The sequence below is a fragment of the Anas platyrhynchos genome, chromosome 2 (assembly GCF_047663525.1).
Source record: "Anas platyrhynchos isolate ZD024472 breed Pekin duck chromosome 2, IASCAAS_PekinDuck_T2T, whole genome shotgun sequence".
Lineage (NCBI taxonomy): Eukaryota > Metazoa > Chordata > Aves > Anseriformes > Anatidae > Anas > Anas platyrhynchos.
In genome coordinates, this window is record NC_092588.1 from 152,974,700 (window position 1) to 152,997,389 (window position 22,690).

The 22,690-nt window shown below is 41.1% G+C and overlaps 2 protein-coding genes across 8 annotated transcripts in view; both read left to right on the forward strand.

The window, feature by feature from the left end:
* PRKAG2 (protein kinase AMP-activated non-catalytic subunit gamma 2) overlaps positions 1-17,965 on the forward strand; it is a 208,496-nt gene extending 190,531 nt beyond the window's left edge. For all 6 annotated transcript variants that reach the window (XM_027450396.3, XM_027450398.3, XM_027450399.3 and 3 more), the window contains 10 exons: positions 3,210-3,291; positions 4,023-4,081; positions 6,908-6,953; positions 7,762-7,816; positions 9,141-9,267; positions 10,057-10,222; positions 10,592-10,629; positions 12,021-12,167; positions 14,567-14,660; positions 16,855-17,965. In XM_027450396.3, the coding sequence (XP_027306197.1) occupies positions 3,210-3,291; positions 4,023-4,081; positions 6,908-6,953; positions 7,762-7,816; positions 9,141-9,267; positions 10,057-10,222; positions 10,592-10,629; positions 12,021-12,167; positions 14,567-14,660; positions 16,855-16,886 (846 nt within the window). In that variant the 3' untranslated portion in view covers positions 16,887-17,965. The remainder of the gene's footprint in view (positions 1-3,209; positions 3,292-4,022; positions 4,082-6,907; positions 6,954-7,761; positions 7,817-9,140; positions 9,268-10,056; positions 10,223-10,591; positions 10,630-12,020; positions 12,168-14,566; positions 14,661-16,854) is intronic.
* A 3,833-nt stretch (positions 17,966-21,798) lies between these two features.
* RHEB (Ras homolog, mTORC1 binding) overlaps positions 21,799-22,690 on the forward strand; it is a 41,752-nt gene continuing 40,860 nt past the window's right edge. The window contains exon 1 of one of the 2 annotated variants that reach the window (XM_038173541.2): positions 21,799-21,929. In XM_038173541.2, the coding sequence (XP_038029469.1) occupies positions 21,839-21,929 (91 nt within the window). In that variant the 5' untranslated portion in view covers positions 21,799-21,838. The remainder of the gene's footprint in view (positions 21,930-22,690) is intronic. The other variant, XM_038173540.2, reaches the window with a different exon arrangement.

Sequence of the window (22,690 nt, forward strand, 5' to 3'; positions counted from 1 at the left end):
TTTCAGAGGCTTTCTCCATGCCCTTGCAAAAATGACCCCTTACCTAAAGTAGTGAGACAACTGGTGAGGAGTATCACAGCGATGAGAGACCCTTCAGTGCTCCCCATCAGTGAGGAAGAAGCTTTTTGCATAGCTTGGTGAGATCTTTAGTCTGCTGTGACTGTTTCAGGTGCCCCTGCCTGGCAGTCGGGCTGTTCTGGAGCTTGTAACCCTTCAGGGATGAGGTTTTCCAAGTATTTGGCTCTGTGGGAACACAGGGCTTCTCGTGTACGGGTCCAACTGCATCTTTCTTGGTAGTGACCCTCACACTGGAGGGAGGCTGTGTCCTCCCTAAGACTTAAAGGGAAAACATTTGGATGGTGTACAAAAGCAACGACCTCTGGAAGTCCTAGCTCACCTTATTCTGTGCCTTTACTCAGCATGCTCAAAACTGGTAGAAAGAGCTCCTCTAGTACGAAAAGCTTCCTCCAAGTACCTTGGAGAAGGTACGTGGTCACAGCAGGTGAGATTCCTCATCTGATTGCAAGTAGTTTTTGCAAAGCCTTTTCTTTGTTAGGACCACTACAGGGTTAACAGGAACAAAAGGGATGTGTTTGAAGAGCGTTTGTACGTGGGGCTGAGCAATCTCTGGGATCTGGCTGAGGAACAATGGCTTTGGGGAGGTCAGGCCAGCCCAACACTTAGATCAGAGAGCTGGCCTCCCACGAATGCTGCTGCTGGGTTCAAGGATTGCTTTTGGAGGCCTGAGGATGGGACACGGTAGCGACCTTCAAAGCCTCCAGACTGCCCATCATCTGCAAGGAAGGTCCTCATGGGGATTTTCTGCACGAACATCACCGAGACATCTAAATGTGCTGGATGGAAGCCCAGCTCCACACCCCAGCACCTTGGCGGGCCACCGAGCCATGCTTTGGGCAACTGAAATTGGGAAACCACAGGACCTGAAGGAAAGTGTGAGTGGATGAGGGGCGTTTGTGCTTGCGAGCAGCACTAGCAAGTAGGCATGAGGTTGTTTTTTGGTTTGTAATGACCTTGCTGTAATAAGTATTTACATAAAGGCCTGTTGGCACTGCTCTTTGGTTCAGAAGGTGACTGCCTAACGCTTTCCCTGGAGGAAACAATGGGACTATCATTTAAGCTGTGGTTGGGAAGGACAACCTAGGAAAATGAATATCATTTTCTTTTCTTAAATGTTTGTTTTCTCTTACTTCAGACATTTACTATCCTCGTTCCCAAGTGGAACTCGGTGACTTTTATGCAGGCTTGAACTCTGAGCTACCTTAGCATATCTATCTGGCCAGCAGGCCGCAGTTTTTCCAAAATCTGTCTTCTAAAGCTAGACGAGGGCATCTAACAGAAGACGTGTGAGTTTGAGACAAATACTTGCAAATATATCAACGGGTCAGAGGAAGAACTGATCCTTTCAGGATCCTTTCCTTCCTGGATTGTCTCAGTGATTAGCCTAGTGCATTTTTGGCATTCTCTCTTCAAGTATCATTTCTGACTGTGAAATAATCCTCAATTTTCCCATCTTGCTAGATGAGTGGCACAAATTTGGAGGCTGCCTGAAGTCTCACACTTGGCATTTCATGTCTTGTCTCCTGTGGGCATTTCTTCTCAGGTTAGCAGAGTTTATAAGCTCTCTTGAGGAGTTCGGCTGCATGATTACTATTTGGAAAGAAACCCATTTCTTCTCTGGTGTTACCAGATTATCTGTTACCTTAGTGCTGCGATGGAGCTTGAATGTGTAACTCTCATGGAAGACGTAGGATGTAAGTTGACAGTGACCAATAAATCTTGAAACAGCCATTCTTCCAAAAGATACCAAAGCTGAAGGCTCCCAGTTTCAGACAGTCTTGAGTGTACTTATTTTTTTTTAATGAAGAATAATTAGTACCCACTTGCTTTGCCCCAAGGTGGAGTTAGGCTGTGTAAGCTCACTTCTGCCTCTTATCTGCTCCCCAAATAGCTCGCCGCTGTTTGCTTTCGCTGCGTTAAGAGCAAGTGTGATGTTGGTATGTGGGAACACTTTGTGTGGCTGCCCGGAGGCTTTCTTTGTGGTTTCAGCCTTCCTTAGGAGTCAGTAGGCTCCTGTGGTGGATTTGGAAATGTTTGTTTCACCTGACTCCTCCCTGTGTCAGTGAGGTGCCTTAATACCTCGGGGACCTTTCTGTGTACCCATTTTCTAGAGAAATACTCCACAGTGTGTGCATTGTAGTCTTATTTGTGGTGTTGGGTATTTTTTCCCATGTATTTAATTCAGTTTCAGTGCAGTTTAGGGATGGTGGTTACAGGGATCATCATTCCTATTCATTGATGGTGCAGCAGAAGCACTGGTAAAGTCAGAAAGGGGCTTTGGAAGCAGTCCTCTGAGGTCAGGAGAGCAGAGGGGCTCCTGGGGATCGCAGAGGAAGCAGGCTGGCTGCAGAGAGGCTGCAAGAAATACAGATTGCTTTCGGAAGCCTCGTCTTAAAGGTGGCTCACCTACAAGAGGATTAACACCAGGCGTGTGAAACATTTCGTGCAGATTTCTGAAGTGCAGGAGAGGTGATGGGCTCTGGGGCAGACCAGAGGGCTTATGAAATTCGTAGAATTTTAAAGTGATAAATTACAACACGCAGTCTAATGTCAAATGTCGTACAGCACAGGATTCCGCTGACTGCTTAGCCCTCTTGAAGCCCACTGAGTCTAGAAGCTGGAGATGAAATGAAATTTCTCTTTTTTTTTTTTTTTTCCATGCAACTGCTGCTATAGTGAATGGTACCTAGAACATAGTAAAATTTTCAGATCTCAAGCTATGCTTATAAACTGCGTAGTGCTGACGATTATGTTAATTACAGATGATTATTCCCCTCCCCCCTCCCTCCATAAGCACGACCTTTTTAATAATTATCACAATTAATATCAAAAGGAATAAATTTGCAGCTAATGAGCATATCTTCTCAGCTCTGTCAGCTTATTTCTTCATCAGGGGTTTTCACACAGCATGTTCCCATAATGGAACAAAACCAGGTCTTACTAAGCTTTTTAAACATCTCAGAAGTAAACAATTTAAGTTTTTTTGTGGTGTGTGTGGCTTTTGTTCTGTTTTGAATCCCAGCTATCTTTCTATACTGTGTTTTTCCTAGCAGCTGAGGAAATCTTCTGTCGGTGGCTGATATGTTAAATGAAGAGCAAAGATTTATTTAGCTGTTCATTCCTTTTTGCAGGTAAAGAAGGCCTTTTTTGCCTTGGTGGCAAATGGTGTGAGAGCAGCTCCACTGTGGGAGAGTAAAAAACAGAGTTTTGTAGGTAGGTGCTTCTAAGGGTTGTTGTTAAGGATTACTTGAATTTTCAGGGTGCTGCACTGGTGCTGAACGTGGTTTGGGGCTAGTCATGGTCTAACACCCTGAGACATGTTGGGCTTCTTTGTTTGCTCCTTGTGAGCAAAGAATTTTTGCTGGCTTGCACAGTTTTGTAGTTCTTTGAGAATTGCGATGATTCTTCCAGGTCATCAGCTTCTGTAATTTGTTGTCTAATATGTCTGTTTCTCTGTGCATTTAAAAATAAATGCAACAGTCAACAAAAAATAAAATAAAATAAATTGGAACTATAAGAAGAAAACATAGTGCTCCAGTATTTTGATATGCATGGAATACAATCATCTCTTTCTCAGCATGTTCTCAATAAGGTGCTCTCTGAAGTGACTAAATACCAGAACCAACTCTGAATACCGCAGGTATTATGTCCCATACAGGGAGAAATAGGTTCTCTTTGGGCAAAATTGAAAGAGGAGCAGCACATGGATCATAGTTTTGAATATGACTTCAGGCTTCAGTATTTTTATTCTGGATGATTGTATCAATATGAAAATGTTATATACATAGTTTTGGAATTAAGCAGTTGATTAGTCCAATACAAATAGCATGATACACAGATGTAATGTTTGTTAAATGATCTAGTATGACTTTAAATGGAGAATGTAACTGTATTTCTGTATCTTAAGTATATCTGAAGAACTTTTTTCTCATCACTTTTTGCAGGAATGTTAACAATTACAGATTTCATTAACATACTGCATAGATACTATAAATCTCCAATGGTAAGTATGGCGATCAGCTGCTGTCGGTTGTTAGACTGTACACAAACTGAAAGAGCAAACTGCTTGAAAGATGGATTGCTGTTATTTTTAAGCTTCTGGAAGCTTAGCTTTGTCAGGAGTAACTTGTTGAGTTCCTTTGAAAGAGAGGATAGTTTTGTGGTCAAGGTAGTAGGATGGTATCAAGATACCTGGGTTCAATTCCCAGCTCTACCCATGAAGGTCCCACGAGCTTGGGCAGGTAACAGAATTTGTTTGCTTCAGTTATACATGTATAAACATGAGGAATTTCCTTAACAACTACTACCATTTGTTACATGTTGCCTGCTGCTTCACCATAATGACAGCCTGGGGTTTGGATACCAGGCTCCACTTAGAATTGCAGCTATTGTCTACTGCATTTGGGGTGAAGGACCTATCCTAACTTACTAATTCAATATTAGACCTAATATAAAATGTGTGAGGGTGAAATACTCAATTATTGATCACGCTGTGTGCTTGTGTCCAGGTTGGTTCAAAGCACAGTAATCAGGGCTCTGTGTGAGTGTGGAACATCAACCAAAAACGTAGTTGGGGCTGGGGGGAGTGTTTAAAATTATATGAAAAAGTTAGTTGTATTTAAAAATCAAAGACGTAGCTACACAGTGGTTTGTGTTCATGTCATTTTATTAATTTATACACTTATTTATAAGCTTATTTATAAATAAATCATCTTTGTCTAATAACTATGATAGAGTTACCCTGAAAGCAATACGTGGAGCTAAGCAGCAAGTTAGCTTGTGCAGGCTTGGATGCTTTAAAAGGTTACTCAGATTTTGAAATGATGCTGGAGAACAGACGAGTTAAACTAGTTAAACACAGGGAAATTCTTTAGTTGCAAGGCTGAGTTGCACAATCACTTGGAGATCTCTTGACTTCAATTAACTGTAATTTACCATTCCCATTGGCAGTCAGTTGATGAGATCCTCTTGCTTACATGTTCATACAGACATTTACATCCCTTTCTTGTTCCTGTCAAATCCCAATTCCCTCTCTTCCACTTAAAATATACCTACTGTTCAACCAGCAAAAATACCAAGAACAGTTGGATGAAGCGGACAGCTGATATATTCGGCTTCTCAAAGCTAGTTGGTCGTGTTTGTTTTTAAAGTTTCAGTTTTTTTTTTTTTTTTTTTTTTTTTTTGTCTTCTGGGGATTTACAAGGTGGAGTGGAAAAAAGGTGAATGGAAATGGATTGCACGCTGATAATTTCCATATTCTAATGACCCTCAACCTCCAATAATACCAATTTTTCCATAAAATTTTACCTAAGGTCTAACTGTTGCCACTTATTCACGTCACCTAACACGCTATTCCATTGGTTGTACCTAAAACAGCCTAATTACAGTATGTCCATTTAATGTTCCCTTACACTTTTTGAAAGGTGGTAAAAGAATAGAATAGTCCATTAAGAAGGAGCTTTCAAAGATCATCTGGTTCAACTGCCTGACCATAAAGCCTGACCAACTGGCTAACCAAAAGTTAAAGCACACGAGTGAGGGCATTACCACAATATCTCTTGAGCACTGCCAGGCAGGGGGCATAACCACCTTGCTAGGAAGCCTCTTCCAGTGTTGGACCACCCTCAGGGTAAAGAAATATTTTCTAATGTCCAGTCTGAGCCTCCCCTGGTGCAGCTGTGTGCTGTTACCCTGCGTCCTGTCACCATTAAGCTGGGAGCAGTGACCAGCACCTTCCTCTTGCACTTCTCCTGCTTGGGAAGTTGTAGAGAGCCATGAGCCTGCTGCCACCAGCCCCCCCAGCTCCCTTTCTGCCCAGCTCCTCTCCAGCCACTCATCATTGCTCCATCCCAGGTGCAGCACCCAGCCTTTCCCTTTTGCTGAACTTCCTGCTGCTCCTTGTTACCCAGTGCTGCCATCCAGGCAGTCAAAAGCACCCTCAGGTTTCGTGTCAGCAGCAAACTGAGAACACCCTGCATCCAGATACTGATAAAAATGTTGAATAGCAACCCAGAAGTAGTCTCTTTTGGTCCAAAGACAAATGTAGCAGGCTTTGTAGATGCTCCTACACTTCACCTGTAAACTTTCCAGCTTCAGCAGGGTTTATAGGTTTTTCTGAACCTAGAGGAACCTAAACCAGCAGAAAATAAGTAACTTTCACTATTTATTTTTTGCCTGTTTGGTGCCCCGTACCAGCTGAGCACAGGTTAGGTGATCAACATTGCATGCTCTCAGCATTTCTGCTGCACCAGCATGACGTAGATGCAGCTCCCAAAAACGTTTAAGAATGTGACATCAGTAAAAGATGAAACTTGGGGAGAAAAAAATAAATATAATGGTGATTCTTCTGACTGAGCTGAGCACTAAACCAAGTGCTGCTGCTTGTTCGTAGTCCAGCAAGAGTGAAATTAATCTCTTTTTAGCATTAAGTAGTGATCGGGATAAGCTCTTTACTTGGTTAGGTGGGTGAGGTATCCTCAGAGGGTTTACCCAGCGTGATTGTTTTAAGGTGAGGTAAATTACTGAGGAGGTGCCTTTGAGCCTAGCAGAGATCCAGACCGCAACCTGGGCAGGGGAAAAATCTCTCCTGTCCCCTGAGCTGGCAGGTCCAGTATGGCTCTGCGCATCGAGCAGGATTGCACGCTTTTCTCTTGTATTGCCAAGAAATGTTGTTGTGGACTGGGCAGTTAATTAGCTGGGATTCTTACTCTAAATGTTAAACTGCCTCCAATGAAATACAAGGAAATTAACGAGATTATTAATATCTAGGTAATTGTTTTGGGCTTAAAATTATTGCTTTCAAGTGAAATTTTCCATGTACCTATTGCAGGTTCAGATCTATGAATTGGAGGAGCACAAGATAGAAACCTGGAGGGGTAAGATTGTTTACTGCTTGATTCCTTATTACATATTCTAATATTGTTCAGCATAGAATTCAGCATTCTTAGTTAATCATAGACATAACTAGTTTATCTCCGCATACTTTTAATGAAAGCAGGAGTAGCAAAAGCTTGTCTGCATGTTCCTTCTGTTTATTTTTTCTATCTGAAACAATGTGAACCAGAGTGATCATGCTTTGTATGTACTGCTTCTTCCTGATTAGTCCCCTCCCTCTCTTTCCTAAGAGAAGCAAATTAAGCAGAGGAAGGGGCTTTACATGGCTGTAGAGGTGATGGGAGTATCTGGCTTGGGAATGTATCTGAACCAGGATGCAAAATGAGTATCAGATGAATGGGTGCTGACTGAATTGAGATGAGCAACACGTCACGCCTGAGCAAATTGTATGATGTGACTAGAAACTAATAGAATATGGTTGGGTGTGACCAGAAGTGCTGAATGCAGGGAGAAACTTTAATGGAAAAAAATGACTGTGCCGTATAATAACTTACAGAAATCCTCTATGGAGGAGACAAACCCCTTCAGAAAAGAGGAAAAGTGATAAAGTAAAATTGTTGGCTGCTGTTGCAGTGACCCCTGGTGGTAATCAGTAACTCATTTTAAAACTTTGGATTCTTTTTAATGTCAGTACAGGTAAACGTGTGTAAGAGGTAGAACATCAAAATAGACTGCATATATTTTGTCTCTTCTGTCCACTTAATTTTGTACTAAGGAATTCATAAAATGCTTTCTTTAAAATGTTGATGTTTTCATGTAAATGATAACGGTGTCTTTTCCTATACACAGAGCTTTATTTACAAGAGACATTTAAACCTTTAGTGAACATCTCCCCAGATGCAAGGTAAGATTTTCCTTTCATTTTGCTTAACTTGAAATAAACGAACTCCATCTCAACACTGAATTTTTGTTCTGCTTTCCTACTAGGTTGCGTTCATTAAAATCTAAATTACCTTAGTTCAGTAGGTATCTTTTTGTCTCAATGAAATTTTAAAGGAATGTTTTTTAAATTGCCATTGTACCTTATTTACCAAAGGTAATTTGAGCAGCAGCTTTAGCTGATCACTATAAAACTTCCATACTTTTTAATCTTGCAATAGGAGTGTGCAGTTCTGATTCTTGCTTTCAGTTGCTGGAATAGGATTGCTTATACCCAATCAAAGGAAACTAATGAAGGGAATTAGTGATTACCTCGACATAATGGTATGCTAGATCCTTAGCTACAATTAAGTCATGAATAAGTTATTCAATTTAGTAATGGCGAATGTGTTTGAATGATAACTGGTTGCAAAAAATATCTTATGAGAAGAAAATAGTGATTGCTTTCAAAGGTGCAAAAAGAGATGTATAAAAATGAAGATAATGAAGTAGGATATGTTTAAAAGGCTACAGAAAGTCAGCTTAAGTCCTGAGCCAGAAAGGGACTTGTGACAGTCGGACTGCAACACTTAGGAGTAGTTAAATGCTGACTTCAAGAGTGGAATCTGAACTGCAATATGGGGAATTTTGGCTTCGTGTGTATGTAATGGAGATAGTTCATCCCTGTAAGGGACTCAGAACATGCAAAGTTCTTACTGAATGTATTCCTTGATAATTTATTATAATTGGCAGTAAACTGTTTTTATTGCAGTCTTATTAGGACCAAAATCAGTGATACTTACAGGAGAATAGACGTGCATAGGTTGGAATATTGCTAAATCATAGGCTGTAATACAGAGGAATGGAGTCTGGAGCAGTGTTTCAGATCTCCTGAGAATAACTACTTGCTAATACCTGGTGATAATTCAGTGAAATGATTAGATAATTGTTTTGGCTTAATTGCATGCATACAGTTATCCATAAAAATGTTCTTCCTAGAAAATGTTACAGAAGGTTGGGATTGAGATGTGTTAATTGCAGGAACAATTATTTTCACTGTTTGCCTCTGAACAGAAGAGACAGCAGTGAGGACAGCAGACATTTGAAAAACGATCTACGCTTGTAGAAAGGAAAGTAGAAATACTTATTCACCGCAGAAAATCACTTTTTTGTCACTACTTTATTACTGGTTTAGGATGTATGTAAGCAGATCACTATAGATAGTTTGAAATCCCTTAGCTTGTAAATCTGTATATATATCACTTAACATTACTTGTTGGTGGCTAAAATTCATTTTTTTTTCTCCTCAGCCTTTTTGATGCTGTATATTCATTGATCAAAAACAAAATCCACAGATTGCCAGTTATAGATCCTGTCAGTGGAAATGCACTTTATATACTTACCCATAAAAGAATCCTGAAGTTCCTCCAGCTTTTTGTAAGTACTTAAAGTTATGTTTTGCTTTAACTGCCTCCTCACACCCGGGTAGACATCTGAAACATTAACGTAAGCCTTAGTTCAGAAACTTCTTTATAATCTTTGATATTTGAGCACTGCATTTTGTCTTTGCATGTCTTTTTTTGATAAGAAAGAAGTTGGCTTGATGGAGTACCCATACACTACTTTATTTTTAGTCATTTAAAACAAAAACAAACAAAACCAACTAAACACTAGGGTCTTGTCTTGACTTTTTGAGTATTTTGGTATCCTTTTCTGGAAGGTCTATGCAGCTTCGTAAGCTTCCTTGATTACACGGATAGAATAATGAATCATCTCCCAGAGATGAGACTGTCGTAATTCATTCTACTATACATTGGTCACAGGAATGGACAGGAGGCCAAACAAAGCACCAGGAGTTCAAAATAAGCACAAAGCATGCAGAATTGTCAGTTTCAGTGGCAATGACATAGCTCAGGATCAAAAGCTTTTAGTGATATAAAATAAACTGACAAGCAAAAAAAAAAAAAAGAAGCCCCAACACCGTGTTACGTTGTCTTAATGTAGAGCTTTAAACAGTAGTAACGCTTCTAGATCTAAGCTTGTTTTGGCTTTATGTAAATTTAGAAGCAGATTACTGTAATGATCTGTAACAATCATTTGCAGCCTGTAGATGGATGAGTGAATACAGACCTCCTGATGTATGTACCAGTCACTAGGGAAACCTGATACTTGTAGCACATCTTACAGAAAACTGCACTGTAAATACATTCATTCTGATTTTCCTAGATGTCAGAGATGCCAAAGCCTGCCTTTATGAAGAAGAATCTGGATGAACTTGGAATAGGAACTTATCACAACATTGCCTTCATACATCCAGACACTCCTATCATTAAAGCCTTGAATATATTTGTAGAGAGAAGGATATCGGCGTTACCTGTTGTGGATGAGTCAGGTGTGTGTTCATTCTTCTGTAATAAGAGCGTGGTTAAGATAAATGAATGATTTATTCCCTGCCCTCCCCCCATATATATAAATATATATATAAAACTCAAACATATATGCATTTTATATACAGTATATATAACATTAAATAAATATTATAACATATTGAAAAAGTACTTATGCAAGATGTAGGTTGATGGGACTGAAAGAGCTCATCATGAGTTGTGGGGTTTTTGTCTTGTTCGTTTTTTTTTCCATTTTCCTTCTTGACTCGTCTCTTTGCTTTCTGTGTAATGATAAGATAACAAATGCAACCAGGATGTAAGAAAACAAACTTCATGTTTGAAACACTTTTGTTAACATATATTTTTCTTTCTAGGAAAAGTTGTAGATATTTATTCCAAATTTGATGTAATAGTAAGTATATCTTTCACATTCTATTACATATTTTATATGTAGTAAGCATTTAGAAATGAATTTGTTAATCGATTTGGCTATTTGTTAATCGATTGTGGCTATTTTGTTCCTTAGGCTTTAGTTAGCCAACTGAATAAGACAGATTCAATTCACCCTACACACTGTGCACTTCTTGCATGACATTTTGACAAGGAGTATCCTGAAGGACACTCCTATTTCTTCATCTGTTCTACTTTGCCTAATTCTTGAACACAGGCGACCACACTGGTGTATGGTTTTTCATGGAAGGTTTACTTGTTTTTTTTGTGCTGGCATTTACGTTGCTTCATGTCTATCTTCTGGTAATAGGGGATGATTTTTGCCTCTCACGAGATGCAAATGTCTGTTAATAGTTATCCTCTGATTGAAGGACTAGCACATCTAGATTTTTCTGTTGATTTAGATCAGGCTGACATCTTACACTATAGCAAAACATTCTGTAAGATCTTAGTTGTGTGAGCATATCCTCAATATTCTTCAAGTGCACCCCGTTAATGCTATTCCAGTTGTCAGGGTCATCTACTTACTGTAGACCTCTATGTACACTCGATGTGTATCTGTTTCAATGATTCCAGTAGTGTTGTCTCATCAGTAAATTTAATTTCCTACTCAGGTAAGACAAAATGTATTTCCTTTGCATCCTTCCTGCAAGGAAGACTTTTGCTAGTCTGGACGAAGTCCTTTTGCTCCAAACAGGCTACTGTTCTTAGAATGCAAGTTGGAAATGTTTAATTTAATCTTTTACCTTTGTTGCTTTTACTGGTGATGGACTTTCTTTTTTATATTATTCCATAGTACTTACTAAATTATATACAACAATTTATGTCAAATGGCAGTGCCAGCACTGTCCAGGAGAGGGAGTTTGAGCCCACAAATACGAAAGGCAAAGAAACCAAATTTGTTCTCTAGCTGGATCTACTGTATGGCTCAGAGTAGTTGGTGTCCTCACCTGCCCTGTGAAAAAAACAATCCAAACCCAGTATATTCTTAAAGTGTATTCTGTGTATTCTGAAATCTGTAGAACTCCATCTTTACCTTTTCCTACTGCTTGAGGCAAAAGCAGGATGAGTGCCATCAAGCCAAATATCAGATAACGAAGTAAGGAGATTTTCATGAGCCTACTGCATAATCACAAAACAGTATTCTCAATTAATCCAGCCTGTCATATGGTGTTTAACATAATTGTATGCTTGACTGTTCCCAAAAACTGAAACTGAAGAGCATCTGGTTTGTTTAATATGGGACTTGGAAGAGGCTCAATTTACCCCAGAAATGTGTCTACTCAATGCCAAAATATTTACTTTACTGAGTACTTTATTACTAAGTAGTGAGGTCTTTGCCTTGTTTTTCAGAATCTTGCTGCTGAAAAAACGTATAATAACCTAGATATCACGGTGACGCAAGCCCTACAGCACCGTTCTCAGTATTTTGAAGGTGTTGTAAAGTGTAGTATGCTGGAAACACTGGAGACCATTGTCGATAGAATAGTGAAGGCTGAGGTGAGTTGGCTTATTTTTTTTTCCTTTACAGTAAGTTAAAAGTTGTATGACCAAATACTGCAAATTTATCCTTTTGAGGTTATTTTGGTTACTTAAAGGAAATATTTTTTCTGTATCTACATGTGTAGGTATCAATTTGATATATAAACTTACAGATGCTTCAAGGAATGTGTAAAATACAGTCTGTAATAATGTCTAGTTATTTGCACTGCTGGCTTATATTAGTTCAATGTGAATGCTCAAAGCTTTGGAGTTTGGGGTTCGTGGGTTTTTTTGTTTGTTTGGAGGGTTATTTTTTAGTTGTTAATGTTTGTTTGGTTTTGTGTGTGTGTGTTTGTTTGTTTTTTTCTTGGGAAAGATCAATTTTTTTCCAAGCCTGCCGTAAGTTTTGCAGGGAAATAATTCTTTGAATGCCAGCTCGTAACTGGGTTGCTTGGCCCATTGTTCAGGAAATTTAGTGGATGCATACGGAATCCCACGCTGCTCTTATGCAAATACTGTGAAACAAGGCCAGAAAATAAATTCTTGTGACAAAGAATTCACCAACTGCTCTTGTAAATGATTTCTGTGTGTTGGTTTTTTTTTTTTTTCAATTCTTTACATTCTTACACATTCCATTATTATACGTGGAGGTGCAGGAGTATGCAGGTCTTCCTGTTATGCCTCTCTGCAGAAGAAAATCCATATCACCAGTCCTCTCTGAGGTGGGATCAACTCCATCTAGAAGATTTAACTTCTTAAATTTTACAAGTATCTTTTTTCAGCTTCAGGGCTGTAACTGTGCATATACTTAATATGAGTAAAATTTCCACTTTGTGAGTAACCCCTTAGAACCTACATAAGACAATTTTTACTTCCAATTTCCTGCATCAGCTTAGTTTCATCCTGAAGATGAGTAATTTTAGCATTGCTGAGGTACAGATTCCAAACGTGGCTAATCTTATTAATATTCTAAGAAACTTTAGACATTTGGGTTTTCAGAACAACTCCTACCCCTTGGTTCAGTCTGAACATAGTGAGATTATATGTAAAAATGAGTCAGTCCAAGCTACAAGTAAGGCAGTAATTGATGCTATTTTTAGCTGTCAGACAAATGCTTGATCTTACTGGGAATGAAAGAACTGTATTAACAACTGTATTGTCCGTTTTTCTTGAATTCATTACACTGAGAAGAAAAACTAAGAATGTGCATGTACCCACCTAAAATACCACCAGTGTGGTTTCATCAAAAAGAAAATGCAAAACATTCTCTCACTTTGCCACTCCTTTTGTTTCCCCTCTGTGTCAGGAGGGTATGACTGTTCAAATGCATCAGAGCTTCTCTTATTTTTTTTGTATCAGCCTGGCAATGAAGTGGTTGACCTCAGCCATAAATTAACATATCCATTAAATCAAGACTACTGCATCTCTCTTGCTATTAGCTCTGCGAAAAGATGAGAAATTCTTTTCACATTTTGCCATTACATTTTTGATGATTTTTGATGACTTTAAGTAGAAGAGAGAGAATTTGCTTACATAAGGAGAAAACCAGGAGTAGGCTCTCACCTTTTTCACAAACACCCTTCCTAGGTTCACTTCTTTATGAGCTGGCTCAGCCGTCATGTCTTCAGTTACCCAGCCTTGTGCCCAGTTGTGCTGGGCCCTGGTGCCAGGGCTGAGATTCGGGCGCTCTCCCAGTTCTGCAGTGGTTTTTCTGCTGTTGGCTGCTGCTGGTGCTGAGCCTCAGGATATAGCAGCACCCTGCTACTTGCCCTGCAGTTAGAACAAAAGTCGTGTAGTATAAAGTAGCCCGTAGGACAGAGCTGTAAGGAGAAGCACAATATTCAATAATGCAATTTAAATCTAAATTTTTCCAAGTTGTCCTTGATAGTGAGTTTCTGTAGGGAAATGGAACCTTTCTTCTGTCCTCATGCAAAATCCAGACTTTGTAAGCAATCTGCCACTCAGCTGCAGTTTTGTAGCCCTGTGAGGACAGTTAGGCCAGAAACAGCTCTGGCATGTCAGGATATAACAAGCTTCAGTGCTGTGACTCTCTCTGTTGAGAAAGTGTGTCTCAGAAGGAAGCCTTAATCGATTTCAATTTCATTGAGATTGGAGGCTAAGTTAAGCAGAACCTGTAAATTGGGGAAAAGCATTGGTGTTATCTGAGAGCAGCAGTGTTTATAAGACCTAGATCTTGGCTTGCCTGTCATTTCAAATACGATTTTGTTGTTGTGTTGGACAGCTGTGTGCTTTTTAAATGTGTGCTAATTTTCATTTATGCAGGGTCAGCGTGTTCATATCACTGTGTGAGATTCAGAAATTCAGTTTCTACTTGTTTATGGTTTTTTTTGCATTTCTTTGCTTTCATTATTAATTTAAAAGCAGAAGAATCTTAAAATATTTTCCCTGCCTTGCAGGTTCATCGTTTGGTGGTAGTGAATGAAGCAGATAGCATTGTGGGTATCATCTCCCTTTCTGACATTCTACAGGCTTTGGTACTCACGCCAGCAGGTACAGTACGGGTGTTGTAACGTTTGCCATCAATCAGTGGTGCACAGCTTGCAGCTCTTAACTGGTTTAATGACAATAACACATTTTGCTTTTAAAGTTTTGTAACTGTTTGGTCATAATTTTCAATACATTTCACTTCTCATGAGGAAAAAGCTGGCAAAACACTTAATTTTCAGTCTTTTTTTTTTTCTTTTTTTTAGAAAAGAGGTCTTAGTTACTAACAAGAAAGGAAGGATGAACGTTGCATGTATAGAAATCTGCAGCAGGGCACCTTCCCCATCTCCCGGAATTTCTGTACCCTGGCAGCTGTTCCTAGCGTGCTTTCCACGAGCTCTGCAAAACCACCCCCTCGGAGCACTGCAGCTGGTAGCTCTGCTGTGGGTTCTGTTGGCACAGATGTCAGGGACATCGCCCCGGAGTACCGGAATTATTCCAGTAGAAATCCCTAGTGTGTTACTAACACGATCAGGTCCCTTTTAACAAGAGCATCCAGAAGTAGATGTAATTAATTCTGTGACTTTATGCTGGCTGTTTTGGGTTTTATTTTTATTTGTTTAGTTTTGCCCAAGATCTGCTTTATGTTCTTAATTGTAACTTCAGTTTGATCATGCAAATGAGATGGCTTCTGTGTCACAGCAACTAAAGCTAAGCCCGCTTTCAGCTTTGTGACAAAGACAGAAAAGGTTTTAAGGATTACAACTTTGCTTTCAAAAATATCAGGCTAAGCAGAAAGACCTGAATGTGTCCTTCAAAAAAAAAAAAAGAAATCTAAATGAGCTTAATGGGTCAAAGAGGCTCTCCTAGAAGGAGAGTGGACAGGGAGAATGAGAGGGGTAGCTGTCCCTCCTGAGGTAGATGTGTAGAGAAGGTTGGGGTGAAAGTGCCAGGTCATTTCCCTCGTGACTGGAGGGAAAGGTCACCTAATCTACAAAGATGGTCAAACTTTGATACTGTTAATGAAATAAACTTTAGACAGAGGAGATTTATCTGGATTTTGAGCAACCAAGAGCTTTTTGTATGGGAGTTGCACAGACACTGAAGATACAGTTCTGCGAGCTGATTTAATGGTGCTCTGTAATTAAAAGGGGGATTTCCCCCGCTCCCATACTGTGGGTCAGGTGCTTCTATTGCTTACCGTGTGACAGCACCCGCTCTCATCAGACACCTCTGTGAGCTTCTTTAACTCAGTGATCTAACAGGAAACCGAGCCAGCAAAGGAGTTTTCTCACCCCAAGCCAGCACACAGAAGAGTTTCTAGTGCTAGAGCACAGGAGGCAGAGCAACACGGGGCAGGATTGTGCTGCTAGAAGATATGGGGTAAAGAAAGGGATTTTTTTTAGGAGGCACTGGGGTTTCTCTGATGAAGTGAGGATGTCTGCAGCATATATCTAGTCTGTGGAATTCAGTGTGATTCAGCTCTTGAGGTGGATGTGTAAGAACGACCAGATAAATCACGCCCTAAACGTGTTCATTTCTCTTCCCTGACTGGAAAGGAAAATATATCCTCAGGAATTAAGACCAGTGTACACCGGGGGGGGGGGGGGGGAATCAGCTGTGATGTGAAGGCTGGATGTATTTAATGGATTTTTCAGTGTTGGTGATTATACATTACAAATAGGAACTCCAGGTTGCTGGCAAGAGATTCCTGCTCTCCAGAGCTGGATGCTGAAGCCAGCTGAACGCAGGGTTCAGCCACTGCCCAGCATGTGGCCAGTCTGAGAGCCTGGAGAAGAGGCAAGATGCTACACGGTTCTGCTGAACAGGTCCTTTGGATCCATCCTGGCATCAAAACCTGCCTCTGAGCCAGGAAAAATCAGTCAACACAGTGTAGTTAAAACTGAATTCCAACAGGGTTTTTATTTCTCAAGTAGGACCTCACTTTTTCAGGCCATTTTGATGCTTAAGCTTGGCTTCTAACAGGTGGACAGGTTTGCGGTGTGACTTTTTGGTTGGGCTTCTTTTAAATAATGGGGGGGAGGAAAGGTAAAGATACTTGAAAGCAGTTTTAGTAACTTCCATCTTTGCAATGAAGCTAGAAGCAGTGGGCTCGAGGCCTTCCTAGCTCTGATCACGTTGGCAGCCCTGAGGTGTGTTCTTCACAGATGGTGTCCAGCACAAGGATTCCGATAACGTGGTCAGACAAATTTTGCAGCATCCACAATGAGTCACACATGCTTTCCTCTTCTGTTAACAGGTGCCAAACAAAAGGAGAACGAAAGTGAATGACTGCTGTGAATGTACAAACGTTTGTAGGAGAACTTGAACAAAGTTTCTGGGTCAAGTTTGTCTCAAGAACAGTGACTGCAATAGAACAGAGCAGGATGGTTGCGGATGTGTATTGGGACTTAGTGATGGATGATGAGTCTCTTCCCCCCCAGTGATGTCGCAAAAAAACAAAGCAGCATGACAAAAGCTTATGTTAAAATGTAGGCTTGTATTTCAAAACGTCTTCAGAACATTTGCTGGAAGACTTCACATGATGTCCTTCATTAAAATGCACTGTATTCTGAAACTTTTTCATTTTGTATTTGACAGAAGTCACTGGTCAGCAATGGATATATGTGACATAAGGCAAGTGTATGGCATATTCATATCATAGTGCCTTATGTCAAAATACAGCAATATGTCATCACTGTTGCCCATCACTGTCAAAGGAAGTATTGTGCTAAACGAGACACTGTATTTGAATGTGAAAGTCTTTAAACCTAAACCAAATCAGTTTCAGTTCTCATTAGACTTGTCATAAAAGCTGTAATTTGAAGATCAGTAGACTTCTTTAAAACTTTAATGACAGTTTTGTGTTAAATGTTGCATTCTGAACCGAGATGTAAAACGAGACTGATTTTAAAAACAGCTTTATTTATTTTTACTTTCATGACAATTTTTTACACATCTTTGGTGGATAGCTAAAATTTCACCATATCCATTAATAAACTGTTGATTGTTATACAAACAAGTGGTAGATTTTCTCATTATTTAAAACCTTGGAGTGGCAGAAGCTGTGGCCTGTTGATCAGTCCGCGTTACTTGAGCTGAAGATTCCAGAAGCACGGATCAGAAGCGCTCTGTCCTGTAACACACGGGCACCGTGGAGGAAACGAGGTGCTGGAGAACAGTATTTTCCTCTGTAACAAAGTGTAAAACGATGGTTGTACGACTAAACCGAACCTTGTGACTGTATACGGCTTGTACAGAAGCTGAGGAGTGAGGAAGGCTGTGGGGTTTTGCTAATGTAAATGTACTGTAAAGTTTGAAGCTGAGATTTTTATAATTGTAGATGGAAGAAATTAAACCCTACAACATCAGTCTGGTTTTAGCAGTCTTTGCCACGTTTTTTTCGCATGTATAAAGGTACGTGCATTTGGGTTAGTGTAAACTAGACGGGGGCATTCTCGTTGTCTTCCTGCGACCTGAAAGGCAGCTGTTGATCGTGGCGTCACGCAGGTAGTTCTGCTCCTGAAAATACTGTGTGAGAACGGGATCGTGGAGTAACGGCAGTAAATAGCTCTATTATTTTTCCATGTATAAACGTCGAGGTAAAGGGTTAACAGGTTTCAGTTTGCTCACAAAATGCAAGGTCTTTAATAGTAACGAAAACTCCGTTCTTCAGAACTTCTCGCTTCCTACAAGAAATTAAATTTTGAAACTGGATGTGTGAAGATTTTTTTCCTACTGGCTTTTTTCACGTGTACAAAAATGTTCTTGTAGTACCCGATGAAAAACCATTCTCTTAAATTTTGTCTCTGTTTCTGACTCACTGAAGAACATTGTCTTCCACATCACCTTTTCCAGCTGGGTAAATACCAGCTGTGCTCCCCATATTTGAGTTGAAATAGCTCTTTTTGGCCTTTTGGGGTCTGGTGCTGGTTGCTGCCCCACAGACGGCCCCAGCCCAGCTCTGATTACCCGTGCTGGGGACATGGAGTGACGGGAGGCAGGAACAGCAGCAGCTCCTGCTCTTTGTGGGGTATGTGTAGGAGAAAATCTGTGGTAGATTGGAACTTCAGGCTGAGGATACGTGGTCAGTACTACCTGCAAATGCCACCTGAGCTGCTCAGATGCTGTTCCAGTACCTGAATTGCCTTCTCTACAAGATGCTGGTAAGGGAGTTGCCCGAATGCATCACTCCATCTCGCTCCACCTAGTGCCAGGCTGTGAGCGTTTTCTTCAGTCCTGTATTTAAGATAATTTTAAAAATGCAGGGTTGAGCCACTGATAAATGCTTTTTTTTTTTTTTTTTTTTTTCTTCGTGTACTTATTTTTTTAGCACAAAGTCTTTTGGCCCTGTTCCATCCAGACAGCTCTGGGCTCGTCTGCATAAATCAGCACGCAGGAAGCCAGAATGAATTTGCAGTTTTCAAACAGCCACGCACAGACTCCTTATTTTAACGTTATTATAAGTGTTGCTCGCGTGTTGTGGACACAGGGCTAGCAAAATCACAGAAAGCAGTCTCCTCGGTGATGCAGAACTGTATTTAGAGAATTTCCGCCCTCTCCTCAGTGATTAAAAAAAAACCTGTACTTAGAGATTTTTTATTTTTCCTTTCTAAAATTCAGTTCTGAATTATAATTTTTTAGTAGAATTGCAGTGTAAATGTAAGTATGAAATAGCACCAGCAAAAAAGGGACTTTACCATAGCTCTCCTTGTCCTAGCACAAGTACCTCTGCTGGTGCATAAACAAAAGCAAACCATGTATTTTTAACACAGATCAGTTTACTACAGAGCTCGAAAAAAAATGCTTGTGGCAGCTTCAGGAAGGGAAAGGAGTAAGTAACTGAGGGTAGAAAAGGGAGGGATGACTCAGCAGCATGCACCACGCTCAAATGACCGAGCAGCTAAAGCTTTGATGTCGGGCTCGTCCCTTTCACATGGCTCACAAGAGCTCTCAGCCAGGGAAATGAATGAATAAAATGTCACTAAGCTCAAATTCTTGCAGAATTTTCATTTTTGGGGCAGACGCAGTCGGTGCTATAGAGCTGAGACGCCAGCAGTGATTCCTCCTGCTCCTTTTCTTTACAACAAGGTGGTGATGCTGCAGGCGGAGGTTGCAGTGAGTTTCTCCCGCAGCTCTGCTGAAAGACTGTTGGGGAGCGTCGATTTTCAGTCCCGGGGATGTGAGGTGCTGCAGAAACGGATCCTGTTTTAGCCAACAGGATGGTAAAACACAGATGATTGATTTCTGTGCTTTCCTGTACATTTCCTTGCCAGCAAGAGATGTCTGCAAGAGATAATTATTCTCAAGTACTTCGCGGTCTTGGGAGGGAGCAGAGGGGAGACTGGTTTTGACCTATTCTGGATACATTTAGGTGTTAGAAATTGTCTTAGGAGAATGTTTCAGTTGAGCGTGGGGTAAGTTGGAGTCTCAGTTTTGGTCCAAGCAGAAGTGAAACCACACGTGCTTAATCCTCGCGTACAGCAGGCTGCTCATACTGAGCTCTCCAGCCAGTGCGAGGAGTTGCTGGCTTGCTTCAGGAGTTTCTGTGAACTTTCACACCTTGTACTGCCACATTAAACATTTACCAGGGGTAATTTGCAGGGGAAAATGTCATTCTGGGTAATGTAATACTACCCTCGCATCCACATCACATGTGTTACGCAAAAAGAGTGTTCTGCAGACACTGCGATCTGCTCCTAACTTCAGGTCTTAATTTCAGAGCAGCTTTGAAAGCCTCTTTCTTAGTCATAAATTGTTTTATGACAATTTTATTGATTCCCACTGAAGTGAACAGGACCAGGGGACACGCACTCACACCTCGTGCTGATTTCTGGAGCGTGTCCCTGCTCCCTGGAGACCAAGAGCTGAGGGCAGGAGCCCGTGATGTCAGGAGCTCCAGTGGCTGGAGTTGCAGGTGTCACTTAGTGGCGAATTAGTCCCTTAATTTATTTTTCTACTATCGTTTTGCCAGTTTCTAACTGAATAATGGAAAATGTGATCGCTGTCAAAATTCAGGAGGGAGCAGGAACAAGGGTAAGACTGAACTAGATGTACTTTCTAACCTCTGTGGGCAGTAAAGTGTGTGCTGTGCATGTGGAAGCCTGCCCAGTGCTAACACTGGGCGCACTTCAAAAATTCCTCAGGAAGGTCCTGATTTGCCAGAGGATTGAGCAGGTAATTAAACTGGTAATTGCTGCTACAGGAACTGAATGTACAAGTCTGAGCTGTTCTGCGTTTGGAATCTGAGCAGCACCGTGTTCGTGGGCTTGGATGCACTGTATTGTCAGAACCCAGCAGTTGAGTATTTTTCTGTATCCTAAATGAAATTCATCACAGTTTTTCCTCCATCACAGCAGAGCAGACACAGGCAACAAGAGACAGACGTTCCCTTTTCTCAGCCTCAACATCTGGTCCTGATCTCACCGCATATACATGTTCTACTTGTGCCTGCACTTCTCCCTTTTGATATACGCATTTTTAAAACACAAACCATACCTGGTGTGTTGTGTTCACTGAGCATGCCTGTTGATGACTCATTTACAATAAAATTAATGCAACTTGTCAACTAAACCAGTGCTGAGAATATGTTTGATTTGGAGGAGTATCTGGCAAAGCGAGGTACTAATCTAGCTCGGAATACACCCGGAGCATGAGCGCGTGGCATACCTGGCACATCGCAGTGCTCTCTGAACTCCTTTGCTGTTTGCAGGACAACTGACACGTGCTCTAGGAATGACGAAGCTGGAACAGTGCGAGGGAGGGCACGGGGAAAGCCCTGCTGCTGCTGCTGCTGCTGCTGCTGCTGCTGCTGCTGCTTCAGCACGTTGCGGCGATTGCACCTGGAGTTGTTCAGGGAAGAGAATTTCAGGGCAGGGCTGTTTAGTGAGTAAGTGAAGCTGCTCAGCCCAAAACGTACAAGCAGTACCAGCCCAAATACAGCACAGTGCTCTAATCAGACGTGGTGACATATGCTTCACAGCTAAAGCTGTGTTCTCCCACTGCAATAGAGCATTCCAGGAAGTGTTTCCATTTATCCCAACTAGAAATACAACAACAGCCGTCTCACGGAGCAGATCAGCTCCTTTCTGCTTGTGTGGCACCAGCCCAGAGCGCTCTCAAAGGCCACGCAGCGACAGCACCAAGTCCTCGCATATGAGGAAAGGACAGAGCTGGTCTCAGAGCTCCCCGTTTGCCTGTTTCGAGTGCCCCTGTCAAGACAAAATGAAACGCTTGAGCTCCTCATGGCACGAGGATTAGTCACTTCCTGCCAAAGAAGCAGTGGAAGAAAAGGATGCTGGAGGTTTTTCCGAAGTTTAAAAGATGCCACAAAGGGTGAGTTCTGGGTTCCTGCCCCACCTCAGGCTGAGCAAGCGTGGGTGCTCTCCTAAGGTGGAACAACTGCATTGCAGCTAGAGGCAGTAAAGGGGAAGGTGGAGGGGGAACCTATGGTAGTCAGTTCTTCTAAATAAAAACCAGAGCGAACAAGTGAAAGTTAACAGAATTGAGACAAAAAGACAACAGCCCAAAGGTGAGGGAGATAAGAAAAAAAGAATAAGGGAAAGATCTAATCAACAAAAGAAAAGTGTCAAGAAGCAAGCTAAAAAACCCTGAAAAATTAAAAAAAAATAAAAAATAAAATGCTGGTGTTTACCACTCCTTGCTCTGGGCATGTGGAAGGATCTGGATATCGTGTCTGAAAATGCAGATGAGGTTCAAGCAGAGTGATAAGCACAGTGCCTACATCCTACAGGCGAATCATATGAAGTGTAAGGGTAGGGAGGTTGAAGCACAACTCCCACAGACTTCACACGTTTCCAAATCCATTAATATTGTTGCAAGGTAACTCCTCCCTCAGTACTTCCAGTCCTTGGCTTGGGAAATGGCCCAAACTTTGGACAATGTCATGATTTTGGAAGGAAGAGGTGCAAAGACGACAGCACAGCAGCAGAAAGATTCAATGGCGGTATCATTGGTGCCCCCTCCAGAGAGCTTTCAACAACGTGACTGCTCACAGAGATGGAGTTTCTTTCTACATTTTACTCATCTTCCCCAGCCTGACCAAACCCATCTGTGTGACAGGATCGCAACAATCC